At 40.4% G+C, this 24,968-nt stretch overlaps 1 protein-coding gene across 1 annotated transcript; it reads right to left on the bottom strand.

Moving 5' to 3' along the window:
- Nucleotides 1–1,058: 1,058 nt before the first annotated feature.
- On the bottom strand, nucleotides 1,059–23,116 carry meis2b (Meis homeobox 2b). Its single transcript, XM_004564735.3, has 13 exons — nucleotides 22,760–23,116; nucleotides 22,314–22,528; nucleotides 21,822–21,963; nucleotides 21,620–21,670; nucleotides 21,305–21,355; nucleotides 21,062–21,208; nucleotides 18,830–18,944; nucleotides 13,189–13,328; nucleotides 10,775–10,851; nucleotides 10,004–10,062; nucleotides 9,807–9,896; nucleotides 8,827–8,923; nucleotides 1,059–2,274 (listed from the first exon to the last, which is right to left on the bottom strand). The coding sequence occupies exons 1-12, from the start codon at nucleotides 22,769–22,771 to the stop codon at nucleotides 8,865–8,867; spliced, it is 1,158 nt and encodes a 385-aa protein (XP_004564792.1). The 5' UTR covers nucleotides 22,772–23,116; the 3' UTR covers nucleotides 1,059–2,274; nucleotides 8,827–8,864.
- Between the last annotated feature and the right edge of the window lie 1,852 nt (nucleotides 23,117–24,968).

The raw sequence follows: 24,968 nt of genomic DNA, 5'->3' as shown, positions 1-24,968 counted from the left end.
TATTGAATTTATTAGCTATCTTATAGAAATGAAAACATAATTAGGCTCAAAGCACTTAAAAGCCACATTTATATAGTGCTTCACTATATGCACGGTAAGCATTTTATCTAACTCATAGCCACTGCGAGTTCCGTAGGTTTGCCGTTATTTCAACCTATAATATTAAAGGTTTGTTCTTCGACGGCTTCGGCGCTTTGCTTTTCTGAGGAAAAAGCAAAGCTCGTGCATCATGTGATACAGCTTTCTGCTCGAGCTCTGACCCATATTTCAAATAGATTTGCCTTCGTTTCCGACAGCCTTCAAAACGCATTAATGTTCAGCATAGGAGATGCACGAATTAGGCCCGTTACAGCGGAGCTCCTCGGCCTAGAAAAGAACACGCACAAAATCGCTTCCTGCGACATTCTTTAAACTTTTTTTCTTTCACTGTAGTTGGCTACAATTTGTCACTGTGAGGCCTTTAAATGCAGTTTTGCACCTTTCGTTTCTGGTAGTATTAAAATATTAACTGAACACACACGGAAAATAGACCGTGGAATACAATAAGATGATGAAATAAGCGATACGTGTTAATTGTTAAACAACAGTAAATACTAAATATAAACCACTTTTTTCTTTTCCATTTTCTTGCTTAGGTGTTCTGTATATAAATGTGAACAGATCGAAACAGAGGCCTGGCACTTCACATGTAACTCTGTTATTACTGATTTACTGATGATTAAAGCCACAGTTAAAAGACGATGTGTTTCCTTCTTTATTTGGTGGTTAGCATAGTCGCATCACGACAAGAAGGTCCTGGGTTTGAATCCAGTCTGCAGCCTTTCTGTGTGGGGTTTGTTGTCCCCGTTTTGCGTGGGTCTCTCCGGGCTCTCCCTCCCACGGTTTAAACACATGTATGAGGGTATTTTAAATTGAAATTGGCCGTAGGTATTTTACTAGTGCTACAACAACAGATAGCTAATAATAATAATAATAATAATAATAATAATAATAATAATAATAATAATAATAATGGATCGATTTTTTTTTTTTTAGCATTTATTAAACATGTATTAAGAGTTTGCTGCTCTTCAGTACAAAGCGCAGATAATCGGTGCAGGCTGACAGTGATAAACGAGCTGTTCGCTGCATTAATGTATTTATTTATTATTCCATATGTGCTTAATTTAATGATGTTGTCCTGTTAATAATTAGTGTTATCACACACACACATACACCCAGAGCAGCAGCCACGGTAGTCATATTGGAGTGAAAGCTGGAGCTTATGCCTTGTTTCAGATTTTCTTGAAATCGCCCATCCATCATCTCTGCCGCCATCAATCGAATAATACGAGACAACTGCAATTTCGTCTCGTATCGAACCACAGATACGTGACCTGCTCCACGAACCGCTGCTGCGGCCTCAGCTGCTTTCTCCTTAGGCCCGCTGTTCAAGTAAAACACAAAGCTCTGCTCCGTGCTCGTTTTTGCTTTCCTCCGTAAAGTCTTTATTTACTTTTAGTGCAGATTTGTTGTCCGTGATTTGGTGCTACAAAATGATTTTAAACATTGTCAGGAATTCAACTCACAACCATCATCTCATATTCCCTCATCCAGATCCTTCCATCCAGGAGTCTAAAAACTGTGAGATGTCAAACAGAAGAAAGAAATGCAGAAACAAACAATCACAGAGTTTTCTTACAAAATCTTGCTTTGAGCTTGGCTACAAAACGTGTCCGTGAGAAGAGCTGCAGTCTAACGTCTAACAGATCACAAGCACGAATATGGACTGAAAGAGCCAAACAAAGAGCACAAATCTCTACAGCACAATCGAGTTCCCATCGTTTTAGAAACATATGGGTTTTTTCTCATCAAGGTGTGTGTGTGTGTGTGTGTGTGTGTGTGTGTGTGTGTGTGTGTGTGTGGTTTTCGTTGTACAGTTTTTTTTAAGAGGTGGTCAAAAGGTAGGGGTGTGTGTGTTGGGGAGGGTGGACAGGAAAAACAAAGAAGTCTGTCTTTGTAGAAAAATAAATAAATAATTTAAAATGAAACAGAGGATATGTTTGGTTCTTCCTCTCTATAGTCATTGCTCTTCTAATTTCCTGTGCAGACGCAAAGCTCCTCAGCTCACATCAAAAATCTGTGGGCTGAGTTGATGACACGTTTCCGTGGTGATCCTCCACAGGCGCACGCAGGATGTGGGAGTGGTACTGTCAGGTAGATGTACGGTCAGAAGTGTGACTTGTCAACAGATCTGTGCAGCCAGAAGGAGATCCCTGAGCCAACCATGAAGGCCTGGACACAAAGAAAGGAGATGAGTCCACAGCTGCTCTGACCCACTGACCCACAACATGTCCTGTCTCTGAAAAAACACTTTAATGTAGATCTTGCTCTAAGACATGCCATAGAAACTGTCTCTTATCTGATCATATCCTAATAACATTTACATTTACAATGATAGACTACACAGCATTGGCAAGTAGGCTTCATCACAGCAGATTTTAACCATTAGAGGAAAAGTTACTCATAATCATCTCACAGATGTAACGGTATGTACGGTTACTTTCAGTACCAATTAGAAATGAGAAATATCCTGTCTCAGAGTGACGCTGAAAAACTAGTTGATGCATTTAGTACTTCTAGGCTGGACTACTGTAATTCATTATTGTCAGGAAGTCCTAAAAACTCACTGAAAGCCTTCAGTTAATCCAAAATACTGCAGCAAGAGTCCTGACAGGGACTAGAAAGAGAGAGCAGATTTCTCCAGTATTGGCTTCCCTTCATTGGCTCCCAGAATTGCATTAAAATCCTGCTCCTCACATACAACGTCTTAAAAGATCAGGGCTCATCTTATTCTATTGACGTTGCTGTACCATATCACCCAATTAGAGCACTCAGACTGCAGGCTTATTTGTGGTTCCTAGAGTATTTAAAAGTAGAATGGGAGGCAGAGCCTTCAGTTTTCAGGCCCCTCTTCTATGGAACCAGCTTCCGGTTTGGATTCTGGTTTTTGAATATTCTTCGATTTTGTGTTTTTCATGGTTTAGTAATTTGTATTTCTTTCTTCTTTAGTTATTCTTTTTATATTTTGTGGTTTCTACTTCTTAGGTTTCACTACTCCTCTGTGGTCCATGTATCATGTCAAGTTAATTATGTTCTGTTCCCCAGTTCCAGTGTCGCGTCTGTGTCTCAGCATGTTTCCTGTTTTATTATGATAGTCCCTCGTCTTGTGTTTAGTGTGTTCAGTTTTGCTTCCTCCCTGTCCCATTGCTTCTGATAAGCCACAGCTGTGTTTCCCTCCTGTTTCCCATCCCCTCATTATCAGTGTGTATTTAGTCCTCTGTTCTCCTCTGTCTGTTGTTGGTCCATCTGCTTGTCTTCCCTCATGTTTCCCCAAGACCCAGGTTTCATTTTTCAGGTTCTTGTATTGTTTTTCTATGCATCTCGTGCTTTTGTGTTTAGCTTCTCCCAGTTTAGGTTTTGTTAGTTCTATCTCATTCTTCCCTCACTTTAGTTTGTTTGCGTAGACCTCAGCAGATGTGACACAGATACCACAACTTTTAAGATTAGGCTTAAAACACTCCTTTTTGCTAAAAAATATAATTAGGGCTGGATCAGGTGACCCTGAATCCTCCCTTAGTTATGCTACAATTCCCTGCTAGGCCCACATCCTCATTTTTGACAGCATTTTTTTTAGTAGATAAAGGTGAATGGCTTAAACATGAATTGAGCTGCCGTTTGGGGAAGGCCTCGGAGGGGACTGGTGGTGGCTCCTGGGCCTGGCAGATCCCCAATGAAGGCATCTCGCATGAGAAGCAGTAACAACTGTGATAATAATTACTAATAACAGTAATAATAACTATTCATACTGTGCGGTATGAAGGCCAAAGACCTCTGCAGTAACATCACTGGTAGGCATAGCGCAGATAAGCAGCCCGTGGCCTCAATAAGGTTGTCGAGGATTCCATAGAGTGGAGCGGATGGGCTCAGAAAAATCGGGAAGAAATGGTGGGAGAGGAGATCAAAGAAAATTTCAGACAATGAAAGACCTTGATAGATGAATGAGGGGAACTCTCGATCGGGTAGCTAGACTCTACAGAAGCTCTGACAGTGACACATGCCGGGATTTTGAGACTTGTGGTAATGGCTTGACGGCTCGTGAGCTTGTCTTGGAGTAGAAGATGGAAAGGGGATGCCTGGTTGGTTAATTTACTTTGGATAAGGCAGCGATAACTACTGTGCCAATTTCTGAAACGAAGGTGACAGTAAGCAGTTTTGGAAGGGTTAACTCAACACTTGCTGGTGGGTGACTTTGCTGAATTTCACAGAGGTGGCGAGCAGCCGGAGTTACTTCATAACTGGATCTAGCGGAGAGAAAATGACTGGATGGATCAATGTTTGTTGGCTGGCAAGAAAACTGCTAGAAAGTTTCCTGGGACGGCAGGTGTCAGCGGCGTTCGGTTACTCTGAAGCACCGCGTTGACGTTCAGAGTGTTTGGGTTTCTTGGATTGCCTGGAGGGAAATCGATGAAGCAGAGCTGTGTAGTTCTTCATCTGATGTGGTGACGGACAAGAAGGCGATTGTAAGCAAATGGAAGGGTGAGTAAAATTACGTTACTCTTGTGAGATAAGTTGTATTAAAGATCTTCTCGAAAGAGCAAGAACGAAACGTGTTCTCACGAAAACGGGAACAAACAGCTTGTAGAACTTGGGGGTCATATATAATATAAGAACTGGAAGGGCCGTGTTTGGAGGTGTGGTCCTGCTCCGGAAATTCAGATCATTTTTCTCCAATAGGTGTAGGCTGCAGGTGGATTTCCATGATGAATTGAGTATTTCTTCTTCAGTCACCTTTCTCAGTATGTGTTTATACACCTCTCTGTCTTGAATCATTACTTATTTCTGGCTCTCTTCCACAGCGTGGCTTTTGTTCTGTCCTGTCTTTTAGCATTCAAGAGAATTTTATTTTGAAAGGCCAAACCACTCATAGGCATCCTGTTCACACAGTAGTAGTCACAATAGTAGTAGTGAGATAGCCACACGATAGTGAATAATAGATATCAAAGAAACTGTCATATTTTACAAGTGCCAGAAAAAAAAACTGCTACTGATGCTTTTCAGCTTTTATTATGAAAGTCATTTACAGCCTCTGTGCGGTCGAAGGGTTTGGTGGCAAAGGCAGTGCAGGTCTTTTTTCTTTTATGTTTTGTAACACAGCAGCTTCCATTTCCACAACACTTAATGACCTGACAAACTTAGTTTATCTTGCTCTCAATTGTCCTGAGGGATAGCAGCTACTTTTCTTTTCCAAGTCAGGTTTTACAAGTCTACTTGTGTTTTGTTTTAGGATTTTGCTTTTTAGTAAGATTGAAGTAAGGCCTTCAATCCTCAAGGAGCTACTGAGGATGGGCTTTGTCAGCTAGAGGAGTGAATTCATAAAATAAAGTAATGTGAAAAAAATGTTGTTTTGCATATTTGTCATACATGTTTCAGATCATCAAACAAATTTTAATGTTACAGATAGATACTTAAGTAAATGCAAAATACAGTTTAAAAGAATTATTTCATTTATTAAGGGGAAAAAACAATTAAAACCCCCTTGTCACAAAGATTAACCAGCAATTTCTGGAAAGCTCAAGTTTCACTAGCTGCACCAGGGTTGAGTACTGACAGACCCGTTGGATCAATAAATCATTTAAATAGAACCTGTCTGACAAAGTGAAGCAGGATAAAAGATCTCAAAAATCTTTTATGATCTAAAGAAACTGATGACACACAAAATCACCGACATCTATCAGTCTAAAAAGTGTTACAAAATAATTTCTACAGCTCTGGGATTCTAGCAAACCATGGTGAGAGCTATTATCCATAAATAGAAAATCTTGGAACAGTGGTGGACCTTTCAGGGGTGGTCGGCTTATCAAAATTACTCCAAGACAGACTGACAAGTCTCCAAGAACTCACAAAAGCACCTATAACAACATCCAAAGACCTGCAGGTCCCACTTTTCATGATTAAACAATAAGAAAGTGACTGGGCTAAAATGGCATCTGTTGCGAGTTCCAAGGTAAAAACCACTGTTGACCAAACAGAACACAAAGGCTTGTCTCACATTTTCACATTGAGAACTTTTTGGAAGATTTGCATCCAATTACATCTGACATAAAACTAGCATACACCTCTCATTAAAAAAAATCATAGCAACAGTCAAATGTGGTAGTGTAATGGTCTGGGATTACTTTGCTGCTTCAGGATTTGGATGACTTGGCCAATGATTTTCTGGTAGAGAGCAGAATTCATCAAAGATCAGTTTGTGCCCTAAAGCTCAAGCACACTTGGGTTATGCAACAGAACAATGATCTGAAACATTCAGGTGCGGCAACTATGCAAACAAATTAGAAATCAGGAAGAAATCAAATTCTGTTTCACAGATGTATGAGACAAAATATGAACTATATAGGTCCTAGAAGACCCAGAGGAAATACTGTGAGAAAGAACACCCACCTGTCTTCGGTATTTTTCTCTCAGACAAGATGATAATCTAAGGTACGAAACAGGATTAGGGCCACTGAAAAAAAGTGGGCATGTCTTTTTTTTCTTCTTTTCCAGAGTTCTGAGAAAAAAGTCAGAATTCTGACTTTAATCTCAGAATTCTGATGAAAAAATCAGATATCTGAGAAAAAAGTCAGGATTCTAAGAAAAAAGTCAGAATCCTGACTTTTTTCTTAGAATTCTGGAAAAGAAGAAGAAGAAAAAAAGACGTGCCCACTTTTTTTTTTCCAGTGGCCCTAATCCTCTTTCGTACTAAAGAGTAAATGTGCAGGGAAATGTCACACATTAGAGCGGACTAATATGTTTCATGTAACACTGATGAACTGCTAGCTGTGAGAATGAATCCATATTTCTGAAGGAACTCTATTTTGTTTTTGTCGTTTGAAATCATTTTGAATTCAATCTGAATATATGCACTGCTTGGATTCCCCTGGTGGCTATGATGAAGTTTGTGATTAAATGGACAGTTGTGGCTCAGGAGGTTGAGGGGAACATGTGGAACAGCAATCCACATGTCAAAGTGTCATTTAGCAAGATACTGAAGTTATACCTGATACAGTCATCAGAATGTGTGTGTGCGTGTTTGTTGGTACGGTTGGAGTCTATTCCATTTAAGCCTACCACAATACTTGTGTTTATTTTTGATTATATTTTGTATTATAATTATTTAGCTGATTGGACTCTTGCATTATTTCACTTTGTTGCCTCAAGGTCCTTATAGCACAACGTGATTTGTGCTATATACATAAACTGAATTGATTTTTTTTTTCTACTAAAATTAGTCGCTTATTTTTTCATTTTTGCATTGCAATATTTTAATGAACTGAAGCTATTTTGTTTTGGGTTTTAATATTTTGTCTGCTGTGACACAATACATCTAACTGACTAAACTATTGCCTGAGTAGCTTTAAACTAAACTGATTCTGTAAATTCAAACATTACCTCAAAGAGTGTTTCTGTTTTAATCCAACAAAAATTGCTATTAGTTTAAAACTGACATGTGCAGTACATAACATAGCATATGGTGGACCAATCAAAAAAGAGTGCACAACAGAGGAGTATAAAATTGTGTAGATTCAGTCATCTGTTCTGTAATGGCTAAATGTTATGGTTCAGGCTTTATTGTGCGTGGAAAAACCCTCATATTACTCCAAACATAGCTCTCTTTCTTGATGCAGTCTGGAAGAGATTTATTGCCACTATCAGCATATGCACTCACCAGAGATCAGGAGAAACTAGACAGTCAGTGATCATTCACAGAGAAATAGTTACATTAAATACCTTACAAAAATATACAGATAGCACTGATTCAGAGCGCTCAATGTTTCTATGTAGATGTATGTTTTAAAATAAGCCTTGTGAACTTCATTAACAGAGCCCTGGAATTATTAGACAGGGAAGAGAGGGCTGCACTGGCAAAAAAAAAATCACCCAGCTAAAAAAAATGAGCAAATGCAGCTCCTATTTACATATAAAAAGCTCTATTAATCAAGGTAAGTGTCATTACAGCATGGCTCATTGAGCAGAGGAGAGTGGGTGTTAAATAAAATTCTCTGTGGTTGGTGCCTCCGGCAGGCGATATGTCTTGATTTGAGAACTGTCAGCAGAGGTGAGAAGCTGATAGAGGGTGGAAGGGGAGACAGAGGGGGGAGCATTACCCGATTCTTAATCAAATTGCAGCGGGAGAAGAGAATGAGGACAAAACTGGCGGGTTGGGGGTGGAGAAGGAGAGAGAAAGTGGTTGAAGTTAGATTTAAAATGGAGTGTGAATCTGTTTCCCCCACAATGACTTGTTTACTGATGTTTACTGAGAGAAAAAAAAGCTGAAAGATGGTCTGACTGACCCCACGGATGTTTAAAATCTGAACTGACTGAAATAATCATCTACAAAAATAATATAGTTTATATGTAAATAATTGTTTTAAAAAAAAGAAGAAAGGAGTCTGACGAGGCACCAATCCTAAAGCCTTGTGCAATGCATGAACTTGAGCCAAAAAGATGTCATTTGTGAAACCATTAAGAAGATACTGACATTCTTTCTTATTTCAGTTTCATATCTATTTGTAAAAGAATAACTGAAAATCTCTAATTCCACAAGTTTGTGCTGAGATACCTAACGCTGGCATTACCATGACAATTAAAAGACCTTGCTGTGTCTATGTTAGACTGTAAACAAACTGAAAGAGCAGAGTGGAAGACCAAGTAATAAGAGATAAGGAGAAGTGAGTTCAAGAGTTCAAAATTGCTTTTCTGGGATGAAACAAAATGAAAAGTGACAAAAACTTTACTTCTTACTTCACCCTGTTGTTCAGGCTTGCCTCAGTGGAGTGAATTTACATGTAGTGCCACTGCCCATCCATCCCCATATTCATACCCATGCTACCCATCGGCCCTGCGAGTAAAGTAAATACACTGTTAAGAACCACCAACACAAGACAGAACAGTCCTGCACAGTATCACAGAAACCAATTGAATTTTTCAAAATATTCATAAAGGACTTTTAAGTTCAGCATCAACCTTTCTTGAGTAAAAATACACAACATAACTACTTTTATATTTACTTGTTTAATGATAGGTTTCACTCATAAAGTGATGTGCTCTGAATCAAATGTTGCATTTCGTTAGCTTCATAGCATAATTGCCTAAGTCATTTGACTAAGTCAATGACTTAGGCAATTATGCTATGAAGCTAACGATTTATTATATATGCCACTTCTTTGACTTTTGGTTCTTTTTTGCATTTTCAATGAAGACTATAGACATAGATAATATAGACATGTTCCTCTATGGTTGTTGCCACTTCCTAACATATAAAACCTGCTTTGTGTCACTTTATATCTTTATCCTGTCCTTCTTTTTGTATTATGTTCAGTATTACTTATATGTCTCTCACACGAGGAACTTGAACAGCGGTACAACCTTAATTTGTTCCCCCGTTTACGGGGTTTTAAAAAGCTGATGCAAACGTCGGGGGGTTTTTTTGTTTTGTTTTTTTAAAATAGAAATTGTATTTTTACATTTTCACTTCATAGTGATACACTTATACGCATGCAGATGGACTTTCTTGACCTATGCACTGGCCTGACCCACATACTCTTATTTTCTGTCCACTGGGGCTGCATTTAACCATGCCCTCATTTTCATTAAGATAAGGACAAATAACAAGGTTTACTTTACTAGACCATAGAAACTCACGAGGACAAGATGAAACCTGTTACACTGATTTTGTCCGTCATGATTATTTTTTTTAAATAAATGTTTGAGCGATTACTCACCACCAGGTCGAAGATTCATGTGCTGCTGCCCATCAAGAACAAAGCCTCCCATTGGCTGGCCATCTGGACTGTAAGCTGTACCCTGACTTACTGTGAGAGAAGATGAGAAATAAGACTATTGGTTAACTTGAGGTTAAATTTCGACCCCAATTCATACTGAAGGAAAGGAACTATTAGCAGTATAGTGAACACTGAACCTGCTCTGTTCGACTGGTCAATCATAGGCTGGACTATTCTCCTCCTTGCATTGATAAACCTGGAAAACAAAGATCAGTAACAATGAAAATGCTTAAATATTTTTTATTAAGTTCAATATTCTTGACCCTTGAGAACAGATACATGATCCAAAAAAAGAAAAAAAAACCCTGACGTGAAAGAATACTTTTTTCGACTTTTTTTTAGAAAATAAATTACAGTTAGTTTCTTTCCCAGTGGTGTTAGTACACAGAGATTTCTGATAACTTTGCACAGAAATTAAGTGCATTCTCTGTAAAAACACATCCTCTAAAATGCCATCCCTCTTGTAATTATCAAAAATGAAGAAGACGAAGTGTTTTGTCACCTAAAGTCAGTATTTATGAACACTTTCACTGTAATTTGGAACCTTTCCGTGCGTCTCCAGGGACCTGACCAAAAGCCTGTTTTTTCCTTATTAAAATAATTTGGGTCACTTTGAGAAAGTAACACAAACTACACATGTATTGATTTGGGTTCAGACCTGTAGCTGTGACATGACAGCGCTAACCACTGCACCACCCTGTGTCACCTGTTCATTCAGTAATGATAATACTTATTATAAGTATTAAAATTACCTGTATTTAACTCATAAGAATTACTTATGTGTTAAATATAGGTAATTTGGGCATTTTCAGCAGCAAAAGTCAGGTTTTATGTATATTCTGCACTGCACAAAGCAAAAATGTTGAACATATGAAGATGCTTACTTATCTGGTTTTACACCAACTTACCAGTTGTTCACTTGAAGAATGGTGAGACCTGTGTCCTGTGCTAGCTGCTTTTTCTGTTCCTCTGATGGGTATGGGTGCTATTAGCAAAAAGGAAGATAGACTAATAGATAAGTGATGCACAAATTAACTCTGCAAACACACAACCTGGTCCTGTTTTGGCTCCCAAACATTTTACACTAAAGCATGTGGCTTTGTGCCACAGCATTTAGCATTAACCGGGTGGTATATAAAATTATTGGATGGTATACAATGGTAGCTTTTATTTGGGACCCAGTAAGGCCAGGCCACTCCCCAACCCTCCCTGTCTTGATTCAACCTCTTTTCCTCTGGCCCCAGTCCCTTTGCAAACTCTGTGTTTGAGTGTGTGTGAGACTCTGGGAGAAGGGTGGCAGATGGCAGACAGAGGTGACCTGTCTACTCAAAGCAGGGTCGTGGGCCAGTCTCCATTCTGCTGTTGTCAGGCCATCTCCCGCAGTCATCGTTGAAGGATGAGCTTTAAACTACTTTTCAGGGAAAGTCAGTGCAAGCACACACACATACTGGTTTCCTTTTTTTTTTTTTTTTGTATGTTTGTCACACTTAAATATTTTAGGTCATCAAACACAAACATACACAAAATATTAACAAGAAATCAGGAAGGGGGCAAACACTTTTTCACAGCACTGTATATTATTACATTTACATTCAGACGTCCACAAAGACACACTCATATACTTACAAGCTTAAACACAACTATATATATTACAAATACACACACGCAAGCATTTGTACAGTAGGCCTCCAAATATCACGAGAGATGCACAGAGAGGAAAGAAGAGACACCAATTTAAATAACCAGAGGGGAAAATGCACAGTTAGCTTTGTGAAATCAAGTGTGTGATGGTGGATAGTCACACACTTGTAATAAAACACACAGTCTATGTACTGAGGATGCTTTTTGCCCCCTCCTAGCTCTCAGCTGGCAGAAGAGTAGCATTTAAAATACTCTGAAAGAAGTAACATAATGTACTTTAGATAATGTTGTTTTGGATTCAATGTTAGATAACTTAACTCATTTTCTCAGCTTTTTCCAGTACAAATGGCCACACTGAGAATGACTTTTTCGTGTTTGAAATTCACTCCAAGAAAGATGCTGTAAATGATTAGTAAACAGCAAACAGAATGTTTTTTATACAGCACCTTTCTACTCAGTACTCAAAGCCATTCACACATTTACACTCCGATGGAGCAACTTGGGGTTAGAAACCTCCCCAAGGATATTTGGGGAGGATTGAACCACCAACCTTCCTGCTCTACCTCCATGTAACCCCATTCATGGGTGTTACATGCAAACAAGTGCTTAAATTCAAGGTGAGAGAACATCTTTTCAGCTGACACTTATGAACACTTATGAAAGTTTGCTCTACAAACTCTGACACCAATCTTTGAATGTAGAGAGATAAAGGTTTGCATAGAAACCAATAGATATCGTTCTGCTAATAAGCAGGTAACGGATAATCTACTGAATTAAATCCTTGCACTGCTGCTTTTTATACAGCACTCTCGCAAAACCTTTAAGAGCTTTAAGAAGAGATAACAAAAGCAGGAGGGGACAGCTACTGATGGATAGAAACATCCCCACTGCCCCCACAGACATCTAACCACAGGCCTCACACTGTAATGTCTGACAAAACATAATCCCGCTCCTTTCACACCCTCAACAAGTGATGAATGCTTGAGCGCTTGGGTGTTGCAAAAGGCCTTTGAGGGGCCAAAGTCCCCTTGCACACTTTTCATAGACACATCCTGCCATGGCAAATACTTGTGCTTAACAAATTAGGCCTGAAAGGAGATGGGAACACAGAGGGGATAATTCAACTATCCTTGTCTTTATCTACAGAATCTAAAGGTGGGCTTTGGAAAGGAAGGGATTACTCCAAGTCCAGGACCTGTGTGGGCCTTTTACAAACTAAACAAGTGAGGGGTTACAGCACATCTAAGAGTATAAGAGGTAGAAAAGGTGAGGAGGCTGTGATCATTGGATAAAACGTGATGCTGTCCTTGTTGGATGTGCTCAACATCTTTACAGAGATGAGCTTCTTTTGAATGAAAGGCTTCTGATGTTGATTTCTGAAGAAAATGCCTGGACTGCTATTTCAAAAAAGGGACCTTTAGTCACAAGTTCCTCTTTGCTCCGTTCTCTTGCAATGGAACAAAGACGAACATGGTTTCAAGATGCATTCGGAAAACACAGAAAAACAGTGAGGACTCATTTCAAACAACTTTTGCCTGATGGCGCGGCCTTAGCTGGACGACATTACATTCTGTCCTCGTGCACATTGTAGGGTTTCTATTACAAAGAGGAGAAAATGTTGCAGTTGTATAAAAAGCCACAGCTAGATGTGGCTTGTCTGAATGAGGCTCTGTTCGCTTACTGTAAGGTGCTGGAATAGCCACGCTCTCATTATGTTTGTCGCCACTTTGGGGAAGATGCCTCGTTTCTTCTGTCTCTTCTTGTCTTGGTCATCCTCATCTCCCGTGCCTGGTGATGCCAAGCTGTTGTCAAGGCCGTCACCTGCAATCAGAAACAAAAGGAGTCATATTATCAGGAAGCTTTAACGTGGCCCGATCTCTCTATAGAGCCACGTTCTCCTTTATGGCACGGCAGTACAAATTTCTTTGTCTCACCTCTGCTTTACTTCCCGGCCACTGGATAATGAAGAGGAGTTTGTAGCATAGGAGCTCAGTAAAACCAAGAGTTATTAATTCAATGTGAGCCACAGCTTTGACATGAGGTAATGACTGCAGGAGCTGTGCGGCTGACATGAGATAATGAATGTTCAAAATGCAGTCAGACTGTGTTCTATGTACTCGTATGTGTATGTGACCTCTGTTTGAAGCAGGACTGAAGTAAAAGTGGGGACAAACAAAAACAGAAAGCCAAGCTTGTAAATGAAGTATGAACCCAGTGTGTTTAAAGTCACAGCGATGTGTCCGTATGGGCGACTAAGGCAGAACGAGGGGGTGTGGGTGGATGGGTTGTTAGAGCGTGAATCCTTCACCTTGCAGTTCAGTATGACCATCCAACACACACACTCCCCCTCCCCCTTCCTTCATCAACAATACAAGTGTCAGGCTGTCTGCATCACAGCATCATTCCTGCTCTGGATCCTGCTATTAGCAGCATCTCTGTTTGATTTCAGCAGGAAGCTGGCGCGGGTCAAAGCAGGAGGCTTCCTTTAAGCTGAGATTTCCGCTCCCACAAGCTAACTCACTCCAACTTGCAACACAAGGGGCACTCTGGTCTCTCTCCTTCTCTGACATTAATTGTGCATCATGCGAGATGATTTACTTTTAACAGTGGTGGTTATTTTTCTTGCCCTCGGGGCAGAGAAGCCTTGAAAGCCTGCCTGGAGGGTATGTGAATAATGCATCTGAGAGACTCCTCCCCTGAGGCGAGACAGGAACCCTACTTTTCTTAAGAAATGCCCTAGTATGTCTTTTTGTTTTTAGAGATGCATCAATCAAATGTGCCTATATGAGCCATATTCATGCATAAATATTTCAGCTAATGAATATTGACACTAAAAAGCCCTGTTCCAGGGTCAGGCTCCAGGGGCTGTGGGAGTTTTACGGATGGTGTCCACCAGCTGTAAGTCACAGACAGGATAGCGTTCCTGTTGCTTCCGTCCCCTGCTGCTGTCTTCCTGTTTGTTTGTCCAGCTGCTGTCACTGCTAACTTCAACATGATGATAATTAACCAGCATAAAATTGTATTCTTACTTCAACTCTTTAGGAAAAAATGTAACACGAGCACATTCGATTCAGACTGACCTAATCATTCTAATTAACTACATACGCACCGACACTGACATATAGCGGCCAGAGAAACTGAACCCAAAGAATATTCAAATCTCCACTAAAATGATAGCTGTGTAAGAAAGACAGAGAGAAAAGGTCTTGCTCAGCTTAATTGTATCAAAGGGAGGCACACTGTTCCCTCTCCACCCCTCATCCTCATCACTGCTCCTCTCCTCTCCTTTCTTCTGCTCCAGAGAGGGAAAAGCCGCAGGGCATATCCTCTGCTACACTAATCGCTTCTGACTGTTCTCCGGCAACTCAGCCAATCTAACCAGTGTGTGACAGTGCAGTCTCAAAGTCATATACCCGTGCAAGTCTCCCATGCCCCTCTGCTCCCACCCTTTTTCATCTCTACTCCCCCTCCCTAGTTAAGTCTGCCTTCCAGTGTCTGACACACGAGGGGGTACAAGGAGGGGGGAAGATACCGCAGGGATGACTGGAGTATTGCCCCGGGGTGAAGAAAAACACACACAAAAAATAGCATCCTGAGATATCAACACAAGTCTTCCTTTTTTTTTTTTTATACCTCCTCAGCTTACTCGATAGATAGATCTGGTTCTACTGACCGCTCTGAAAACCAAACAGTCAGACAGCCCCTTGGCTGCTCATCTGGTCTGGTACGTAAATGGCGTGACCCACAGTAAATGTGATATTTATTATATGTTTAAAGGAAAATAATCATTTTTAAAAAGCAGTGAAATGTTTTTAGAAAAAAAACAAACCCAAAAATAACATCTAGATATTTAAATTGTTTTATATTAATCTCCCCACTGGACATGTTGGTAAGTGAGAAGCAGCTAGCAGAACTGATTGTCGCACCCCCCCAGCAGCATCACTGATGCAAAGCCAGCGTGGGCTACCTAATGAGCTCAGCAGGGCCCTGATTCATCATCACTGACACCCCAAGACTCCTCCCATTATTACACATGAGACAGAGCATAGAATGGAGCAGCCGGGAAGACTTCCAACACAGAAAGTGAACACATGACAGTTAGAAACTCTGATACGGAGGAGCATCTGTTTGACGGCATATATATATATATATATATGAATCCACTTTTTGAGTGATTGATGATATCATAGGTGAAAAATCATGTTTTTCACCTATGATTGAGGTACAGAGACAATTTAAGATAAGCAGGATTTACAGAGGATGTGTGTGCTTGCAGTAACTATAGTATAACTATAAATTATGCTCTCATCATCCGCTGTTTTACCTAAACAGGTTAGCAAAAATAAAAATGGCTTCTCCACAGCATTGAAAACTTCAAACTGCAAAATCCAGTGACAGACATACACTTTATTATAGGCTCAAAATCCGTTGTTAACAAATGTGCACACTGTTTGTATCTGTGTGAACACGTGGCTCCTGACCAGTTAGAGCATAATTTCACGTGTGACCTCAAGCTAATTACAACAAAAATTTTGAATAACATTTTTGTAAGCAGTCTGTGCAAACTGAAGTAAAACATGCACACTTACAGGCAATAAAATACAAAAATGTGATCTTTTTTAAAATAAATAACTTGTAAGATAGATGCTGAAGGGAGGTGTCACTAACATATCAGCACCTCAAAAAGTACAACACATCCTGTCCCTCACATTCCACTTCTCAGCAAGAGTGAGGAGATTTTCTAGCTTCTCCCACTGCCTTTTGTTTTATTTGAATGGACACCTTCTCCCCCTCCACACTCCTGGGAGAGCACGGTCCTTTTAGCTGTGGTCAACCCAAGCGGTTGAGCTATCAAACACAGCCTTCTCTGCATATCACACAGCTTACAAGGCAATGACCACAGAGTGGGAGGTTACAGAGGAGCAGGCAGTTATGTACGAGGCTACCAGTACCACCAAACCACTTCAGTATTCCCCAGTCACAGTGGATTTCTTTTTTCTGTGGGTTTCATCAGACCACAGAAGCTTGGCTAATGATGACGATACCATAATCACTTCCTGTTAGGAATGTTTTTAAATAATTCTGCCAGTTTGTAGAGTCTCTTTCACCACGTGTGCTTCTGAACAAATGAAATTATGTTTGATCTCATTTCTTCTGTAGTCAAACTGTGACTGATTTATATACTGATGTATATATGAACCAATAATCAATAATGAACAGCGGAGACTGATTGATGGACATCTTGGACAAAAATGTCAGCAAAGCCATCGTTAAAAACTCCCGTACAGAACAAGCTTATGATGACATAATATGAAATTTGCTGTCTAACAACATTCAGAAACTGTTGAATAATAAATAATGAATAAATAAGATTAAGTGGTGCTGATATTTCCCCAGTTGCTCCTTTCCAGACTTTACTGTATGTTTACTTTGCTTCAAAGCCCTTAATGAAGCATGTGGAATACCTGTGATCTTGGTTGAATGCTAAGAAATATTGATCCATTCATTCACACTCTCCTTTTTCCCTCTGCTACAGCTACAACTTCTGCACTGATGCCAAGTGCTGCTACCGAGCTTAAATAGTGCGTCTGGTGATTTGGTTAGGATCACCGACTCGAGAAAAGAAAACAGAACCACTAATGTTCGATGTATATTACAAACCACACCCTTGTTTGTTTCAAATGTAAAACTACTGCAAAGAAAATGTTAATAATGAGGAGTTTTGGAGGCGATATAGGCAAAGACAGAAACTGGGGGATTAAAAATATACACAACACTAAGTTCTACAGTGAGAAAATAGAAGCAAGGTTTGTGTTGCCAAATACCAAATACTCACAACATTAATCATTCTTTATTGGACTGGACCGATTCCCATATAACTACAATATTATAACTCAGTGAAGATCATCCGCCTGCTCTGACTGAGTTTAGTATGATTTTGTTCCTTTAAGGTTGTGTGCTCTTCAGGTTAGAGAAGAAGGATCTTTTCTTTTCTTCCTTATACAGAAAACAGTCTGTCCTTTCATCTCTATGAAGGGGCATTCTGCACCCCCATCCACTATCCATTCTCTACCAGGTCAAAGGGCATGGACCTTGGGTTTTCCCTGCTGTTGTTTAAACAACAGCCAAAAGGAAAGAAACTATTCATAAGGCTATTTAGACTATGGACTTCCTCAGCTCACCTCCGCACCCAACTTCTGGATCATTAAAGTGTCAATTAAGATTTACCAAAACTGCTCTCTTACTGCATTTTAGTTGAAATGTAGAAGTGAAGATTGTAAACTGCTGTGTTTATAATCAAAGTAAGACTCTTATTCACTTTCCCATGTTCTTATAATCGAATCTAAGTTTCCAATTGTTCTCTTCGATGCTCTGCTCACTACTACCTGATGAGCAGAAGGTAGAAAGTCTCTTAAAAGTCATAAATAGCAAGTCATAAATCTGTTACAGCCTCCAAACAGAAACCACAGGCAGGACACAGAGTGACAAAAGATAGAGCGGGGCTGGACACAAGCACGGGGAGACAGAAGCAGGCAATAACAGCAGTGAACTCAGTTTTCTTTATCAACTACAACTGATGTGAGGGGACAACCAGCATATGTGCTTACTAGAGCAATTCATAATGAACTAAAGAAAAAGATTACTAGAATACAGAGGTATCGATGTGCAATATTATTTCTTGAAAATGTATGCTTTAGAAAGTGTAAAGGATGAATAAAATATATTCTGTGTATGTTTGTTAAACAGAGAAAGCAGACCAAACCAGAACAAAACCATTATTGCCATTCTCACAAATCCTTAATAGTTATATTCTAAACAGGAACAATTTATGAGTCTGAATAATGTTTGAAAACTTACTGTGACAAAAATCAATTCGGGAAGAATTATTAAGTCATCATTTTGCTGATATAAAAATAGTCAGGCTTTGATTTCTTGGTTAAACTGGACATTAAAAAGACAAATTGCTAAGTGATATGCCTGCATACCTAAATACTGGTAGCCAAAAGGTCCACAGCCAGAGCGCGTGAGGATGCTTGTGGCCATATGACTTAATAGTTATATCCTTTTATATAGAAAACCGGGAGTAAATACACATATGTGTATTTGCTGTATGTGTTTTATAGCTTGGGCACTGTCTTAGAGCAGGCTTCCATGAACTTAAATCATCTGTTTTATCAATCAATGCAATTAAGCTAAAGTGATTAGATAAACTAAGAGTGTTGTCTTTCTTGAAATGCTCCCCCAGAATCACCAATCAGCTGGGCCCGGTGAGGTCACAACAAAGTCAAACCTTTGTTATGAAGGCCTGAAGGCGCTCTTACCAAGTTCGCTGGTGTTGTCTCCGCTCTGGGAAACGTGTCCCCCACTGGATGGTCCTGGAGTACCCACAGAGGGAGTGGAATGGGAATCATCCATGTCTCTCCAGGACGCTGGGTTCTGAGAGGTAGTGGACAGGTACAAGGAAATGAAGCAGGGAAGAAAGACGAGGGTAAAGACAAAAGGAATGTCCAGTAAAGTCCAGTATGAGTTCCATTATGCAGTTAAGCGAAGGCACAAACACAAGTAATGTGACAATACCAGTTTGTCCATGAGGAAGGTTTGAGCAGAAAGTACAACAGCAACAGTTTAGTAACCCTGCAGCATGTGGATCCTGCCGTGTCCCGACTGTTTCTGTGACCAGAGTTGGGGAGAAACGTGCATTTATTGGGCTCACTGGCCTGCCACTCAGACTTTAGCCTAAACCCTCTTCACTCTCTGCGTCAGCTGTTTGGCAAATGGTGATCAGATGAAGGGCTCAGCAGATGACAAGAAGAAGCACCGGGACAATGGCACAGTATGAATAAGGCTCTCAATGCTGGAGCCTCTTTTCATACCCAGCCATGCAATAATTACAACTCCTTGGTACACACAGCTACTCAAAAGAGGTGACATGTGTTTTCATGTTCATCAAGCTAATGAAGAACATCTGGTAACAGGAACGGAGCCTAGTATATAGTGTTGTGTTCATTCACACAGGAAAAAACAGTCTTGTACAGTCTCTCTGTGTCTCACACTGTCCTGTCCTGCTACATCCATCATTTATACACCGACCAACTGCAGAGCACATGAGGCACTTATGAAAAAGTACACAGGCTTTGTCTTCTCCAACCCAGCACGTGCTCTAAATAAGTAATGGAATATTACAACACCATATTCACTTGTCAGTTGTGCAGTGGCAGCTAATAAACACGTCCTTCAGGTTCTTGGAACGTAAAACTGAGTTGAGGTCCATATATCGTTCAGAAGGATTGGTAAAATCAAAGTGCTTCCTCACACTTGAATATTGGAAACAGTTGCATTAAATATATATATTTAGAGACGTAACTTTTGGACTGGGGTTCGTTTTAAGATGACACAGCTGCATGCATTCATGAAACTGCAAACTACTGAATGAGTAGAAATTTCCTGTTTTCATTCAGATCATCTCATTTCATTTCATTCGACTTTAAATGTTCTCTCAGTTTAGCAGCGTCGTTGCTCATGCTGAAGGTTTGACATCACTGAAGCAGCGTCAACAGAACCATACACGACATCAAATATCTATTTCCGGGATGTCCTAATGTAAATCTTTTATGAACAAATTTACCAAACAATAACTAAATAGACAAAATAATGCATATAGCATACAGACTGCTGACAAATGAGATTCCACATCAGTTTCAGTGCTCCTCTGCACTGATTCTCATTCAGAACTCTGGAAAGTGTGTCTCTTCCCTCACTCAGTGTTTAAATATGAGCACTGTTTAACAGTTTTCCTCAAAACTCTTGAACATTTGAAAAGGATAAGATTTAATTAAATTAGAATGAGATTCTGACACAAATGTACCCAGTAAAGCCAAAGAGAAAAGACACACTAAAGCTGATGTTGGACGACATGCTGTACCACAGTTTAACCATTATCCTCCTTGATTGTGATGAGTGTCATTTCTTGAGAGCTTCTGTATATTTACTGAAATTACTCATTTGAAAAAATTATACTTTTATTTATCTATTTAAATAAATATTCATCAATTTCAGATTAATTTTTTTATCTGATCTGCAGCAACTATGAACTCCACAATGGAACATTAGTAAACCCAGGAATTCTACATTCTAATTCTACTCTTTACCAGTCCAATTTTTTTGTGTCAAAACTTCAGCCATCATCATTTTAAGATCCTCATGCTGTATGTAACTCTACATTAGTTCAAAATTGGACTTTCTTAGTAAATGAACAAAAATAGGAAGTCCTGTGTGAGGCACACAGGACAGCCTGACACAGGCCCTGCGCTCTAACGTTTCTGTTCAAAGCTGCAGCCGTAGCACCGGCACTGATCATCCTTTCTTTCAAGCCTTTCCATAGAACAGGCTGTCTTAACAGCACCTGTTACGGGCTTCTTTTATTTCCTGTTTTTCATCATTTTTATGATCTATATATATATTTAAAGAGATCATAACAATAACGAGCAATGAGAGTATATATATATATATATTGAATAACGACCAAAAAAAAAGGTTTCCACGCCGTGACTCACATGATCTGCGAGATTAGTGGAGGATCCTGAAAGGTCGTCAAAGTCCGACTTGCAGACGTCTCTCTCCTCTATGACCAGATCGATGGGCATCTTTCCTTTCAGGCAGCTGATGTAGCGGTGGCAGAAGTTATCACAGAGCTCATGGACCTGCCGAGGCCAAGCTCACATTTAGCGAACACCACGAGACTGAAATACTGGATTAAAAACCTGTTTTCACTGAGCCACGTGAGAATGAATCTTTACCTTTTCTAATTCCAGCAGATGAAACCGCAGGACTTGAATGGCTTGAATCATCTAAAAATCACAAATATTTTTTTGTTGATGCTTTTGTTGTGGTTGTTTTCTAGAACCTCAAAATATTAGCACCCATCCAATAATAATAATAATAGCCTAATAATAATAATAATAATAATAATAATAATAATAATAATAATAATAATAATAATAATAATAATAATAATAATTCATAACTCATAATCAGCTATGCGTTTGACGCGGGCGGACACTTCTGTAACGCCCTACTGCGCGTGGACAGCAGAGAATGAAAGGTGAGCTCACCAGGTTATCCAGCTCTGGGTTAGACGAGAACAGAGGTTTCTCTGCGCGGATCTGCAGAGCAAAAGGAAACCGAGTGCGTGAGTAAATGCTGTGGACCTGATTCCATTTCCACTTTTCAGGAGTTCCCTCCATCACGGTGACACGCAGAGTGCCGTGTGCTGAGCGCAATGGTGACACTTGGTTTCTCGCTTGTGTGTTCTACCTGCTTTGCGAACACAGCGATGTCTTCGTTGAAGGAATCTGAGGAGCAGACGTCTCCTCCCGCCACACCGGGCTCTCGGGGCGTGCAGGTCGCCAGCTCGCACTTTTCGAACACCAGAGCCAGCAGAGGGAATAAAGGGTGGCTGCAACACACAGGAGCACAGGCCGCAGAGGCCTACACATGAAGCATCAAACCAGCGCTCGGCCCTGTCACGCATATTTATGTCTTCCTCCTTAATGCCACTGAAATATCAAATATATTAATACACAGAGAGGATTTCATCCGTCCGCCGCCAACTACCTGTAGACACCCAAAAACGAGCTCAACACGAGCTGCAACACGTACATTGACTGAATATATTTAATTTCCGAAATTTAGATGAAACTGTTCAGAGGCTGATCGCACACAAACAATAATAACTTACGCCTTTTTCTATAACACAAATCTGCACATTAATAATAATAATAATAATGTTTGCTGCTGTGTCCGCACCCGTAGATTTGGTCCTTGTCTCTCTTGAGTGCGTCGCTGACGGAGCTGCCCATGATGTTGTGCGGAGCGTGGGCTCCGTAGTGCTGTGTCGGGTGTGGGGGAGCCCCGTGACTCAGGTGGTGGAGCTGCGGTAGGGGCCGGGGTGCGTGCGGGTCTCCGTACATGGAGCCGGGGACTCCGTCCATCGCGCCTCCGTAATGAGTCAGCTCATCATACTGGAGTGAAAGTTAGAGTTCCGTCAGTGCACGAACATAAGAGGAAAATTTCAAAGTCGACATTGATGATTTCATGATAAAAAAAAACCATATTTGATATTTTTTGATAAGTATAGCAACTTCATGACGTTTTTCAAAGGTTCCTCAGGTTTCTTTCAAGGATGTAATGTGACTAGTGATTAAGTGGACTGTCATTGTGCAAACAATTGAAATAATGGTCGTTAGACGTACCCTTTGCGCCATGTCCGTGCGCAGTCACCACGCGTGTACACAGGAGCCTGGAGCGGATAACTAGTTAAGTTTTAAACTTTTGAATCCACGAAGGAACTGCAACCGTGTCCTTTTTTGTAGCATGGAGTCCGGAGTTAATGGGAGTAAGACGGCACACGTCCTCGCGCACACTGACACGTTCCCGTGGTGCCGCTTTGCCAGATCTGCGACTGTGATGCTGTTCCCAGCTTTGCTGTGCCTGTCGCGGGAATGCGCCGATCTCTGGTCTCACTGCGTCCCTATGCCCACGCCTCTGCGCGCCAACACGCTCACTGTCCGCAGGTCCACTCCGCTTTAGAACACGGCGCTGACGGACCCGCCCCCAGCCTTCTGCGAAATCTGCGAGGTTTTAAATGTTTTTATAGGGTCACTGATTTCGAAATAAAACGCCACGAAATGCATTCATTCATTCATCGCCTTAGGAGCAGGAGAAAGGACTCTGGACAAAACTGCTCAAGTCTAAGAGAGATCATCTTATTCTTCTTATCCATCTTCTACATCAGTTAAGTCTTCAAATTAAACAAGAAATGAAAAGAATGTTACCTATTGCCACTGGACAGTAGTTCATACCCCAACCCTCCAGCTACTGCATTTTTTTACAATATCCCTAAGATGGAACTTCCTTTTACACGGAACTGTATCTTGTTTTTGTTTTTTATTAAACGTGTCAGAGTCAAATAAATTCAGTGCTGCTCACGATATCAAACAAGGAAAGTAGTTCTAAGTGTACAGCTGGTTCTATGTACACTACGACGGTTCTATGGGAAATCATTTGAGGGCCACACACATGGACCGCACTTGATAATTTTCAATTTCGAAATCAGTTGCAGCATATATAGCCACAAAGTTTAGTCTCCGTGCTTTTATTTTGAAGACCAAGCACCTAAACCGTTAGAGGAAGCTGAGCCGGTGACACGCCACCAGCTTCAAGGTTTGCTTTGCATCGGATGAAACGATCAGTGAGGCAGAAGAGCCGTCAAAATAGAAGAGAGAGATGAGAGCAAGATAGTCCCAGAGATGGGAAATTCACATTGTTGTAGCAGCAAAGTGGACAAGGCAGAATAAATAAATAAATAAATGCAGTACACTTAAGAACCATACTATGCAAAGATAGTATGGTAGAAGAAATATAACTTCAAGTATATGTACACACGCACGTGTGTGTGTGTGTGTGTGTGTGTGTGTGTGTGTGTGTGTGTGTGTGTGTAAGTTTCAATACTATTTCATATTGATTTTCTATTCTTTTTTTTACCTTTTTGGTGTGCAAGTCAGAAGTCAAAGGTCAATCTGTTGAGTTGACAGAATAAGAGTCTTACTGAACAACAGTTCAAGTGCTGAACACATTACTGCCTTGCGTTAAAATATTAATTGCCTTTATTATATGTGTGATTTTACTATACAAGCAACTTTCCAGAGATTAGTCCACATTGGTTTCCCATCACATGGTGGTGGTCAGAGGGCCCGGTGGCGCCTGTGTCCTGCAGCCTCGCCTCTGTCAGTGCGCCCCAGGGCAGCTGTGGCTACAATGTAGCTTGCTATCGCCAGTGTGTGAATGTGTGTGTGAATGGGTGAATGACTTAATGTAGTGTAAAGCGCTTTGGGGTCCTTAAGGACTAGAAAAGCGCTATACAAATGCAGGCCATTTACCATTTACCATACCACATAGTCCCTTAAACTGGCAGTTGCCTACAGACATCTGTGTCAGACACAATATGTTTGAAGGTTGCCTGTGTGGTACCTGCACAAGTCGGTAAATAGTGTTTCTTTTAAAGTCTGACCACACAAAGCACTTTATATAACATGCCTCATTCACTCATTCATACAACCACTTTTTAGCTAATGCATAAGTAGTTTCTGTCTAATTTTCACACTCTGATTGATGCTTCAGAGGTGTTAGCATGGTTTAGTATAGTTGGGGTTAGCATCTTGCTAACTATATTTGGCATACAGACCAGAGCAGGCAGGGATCAAACCATCAAACTTCTGAATAGTAGATGACGTGCTCTACCTGCACCCCTAAGTGATGCTGTTAGATGCTTTGACTGAGTTATTAAATGTTGCTGGGTCAGACAGAGATGAGTTAGAAATGATAGAGCCAGCAGACATGGTAAGGCACAAATAAAAAGCAGAATAAAGAACAGGTTGTGGCTGTGCTGAGTGCTGTCTTTCA

Source organism: Maylandia zebra, linkage group LG15, assembly GCF_041146795.1.
Source record: "Maylandia zebra isolate NMK-2024a linkage group LG15, Mzebra_GT3a, whole genome shotgun sequence".
Classification (NCBI taxonomy): Eukaryota; Metazoa; Chordata; class Actinopteri; order Cichliformes; family Cichlidae; genus Maylandia; species Maylandia zebra.
This window is presented reverse-complemented; position numbering and strand designations above follow the sequence as displayed.

Excerpts from the sequence above, each read along its gene's own strand:
- meis2b (XM_004564735.3), bottom strand. Across the intron at positions 21,964-22,313 it reads GACAAGGACCAAATCTACGG|CCACCCTTTATTCCCTCTGC; the intron begins GTGCGGACACAG and ends TGTGTGTTGCAG. Across the intron at positions 9,897-10,003 it reads TGACCAGTCGAACAGAGCAG|TAAGTCAGGGTACAGCTTAC; the intron begins GTTCAGTGTTCA and ends CTTCTCTCACAG.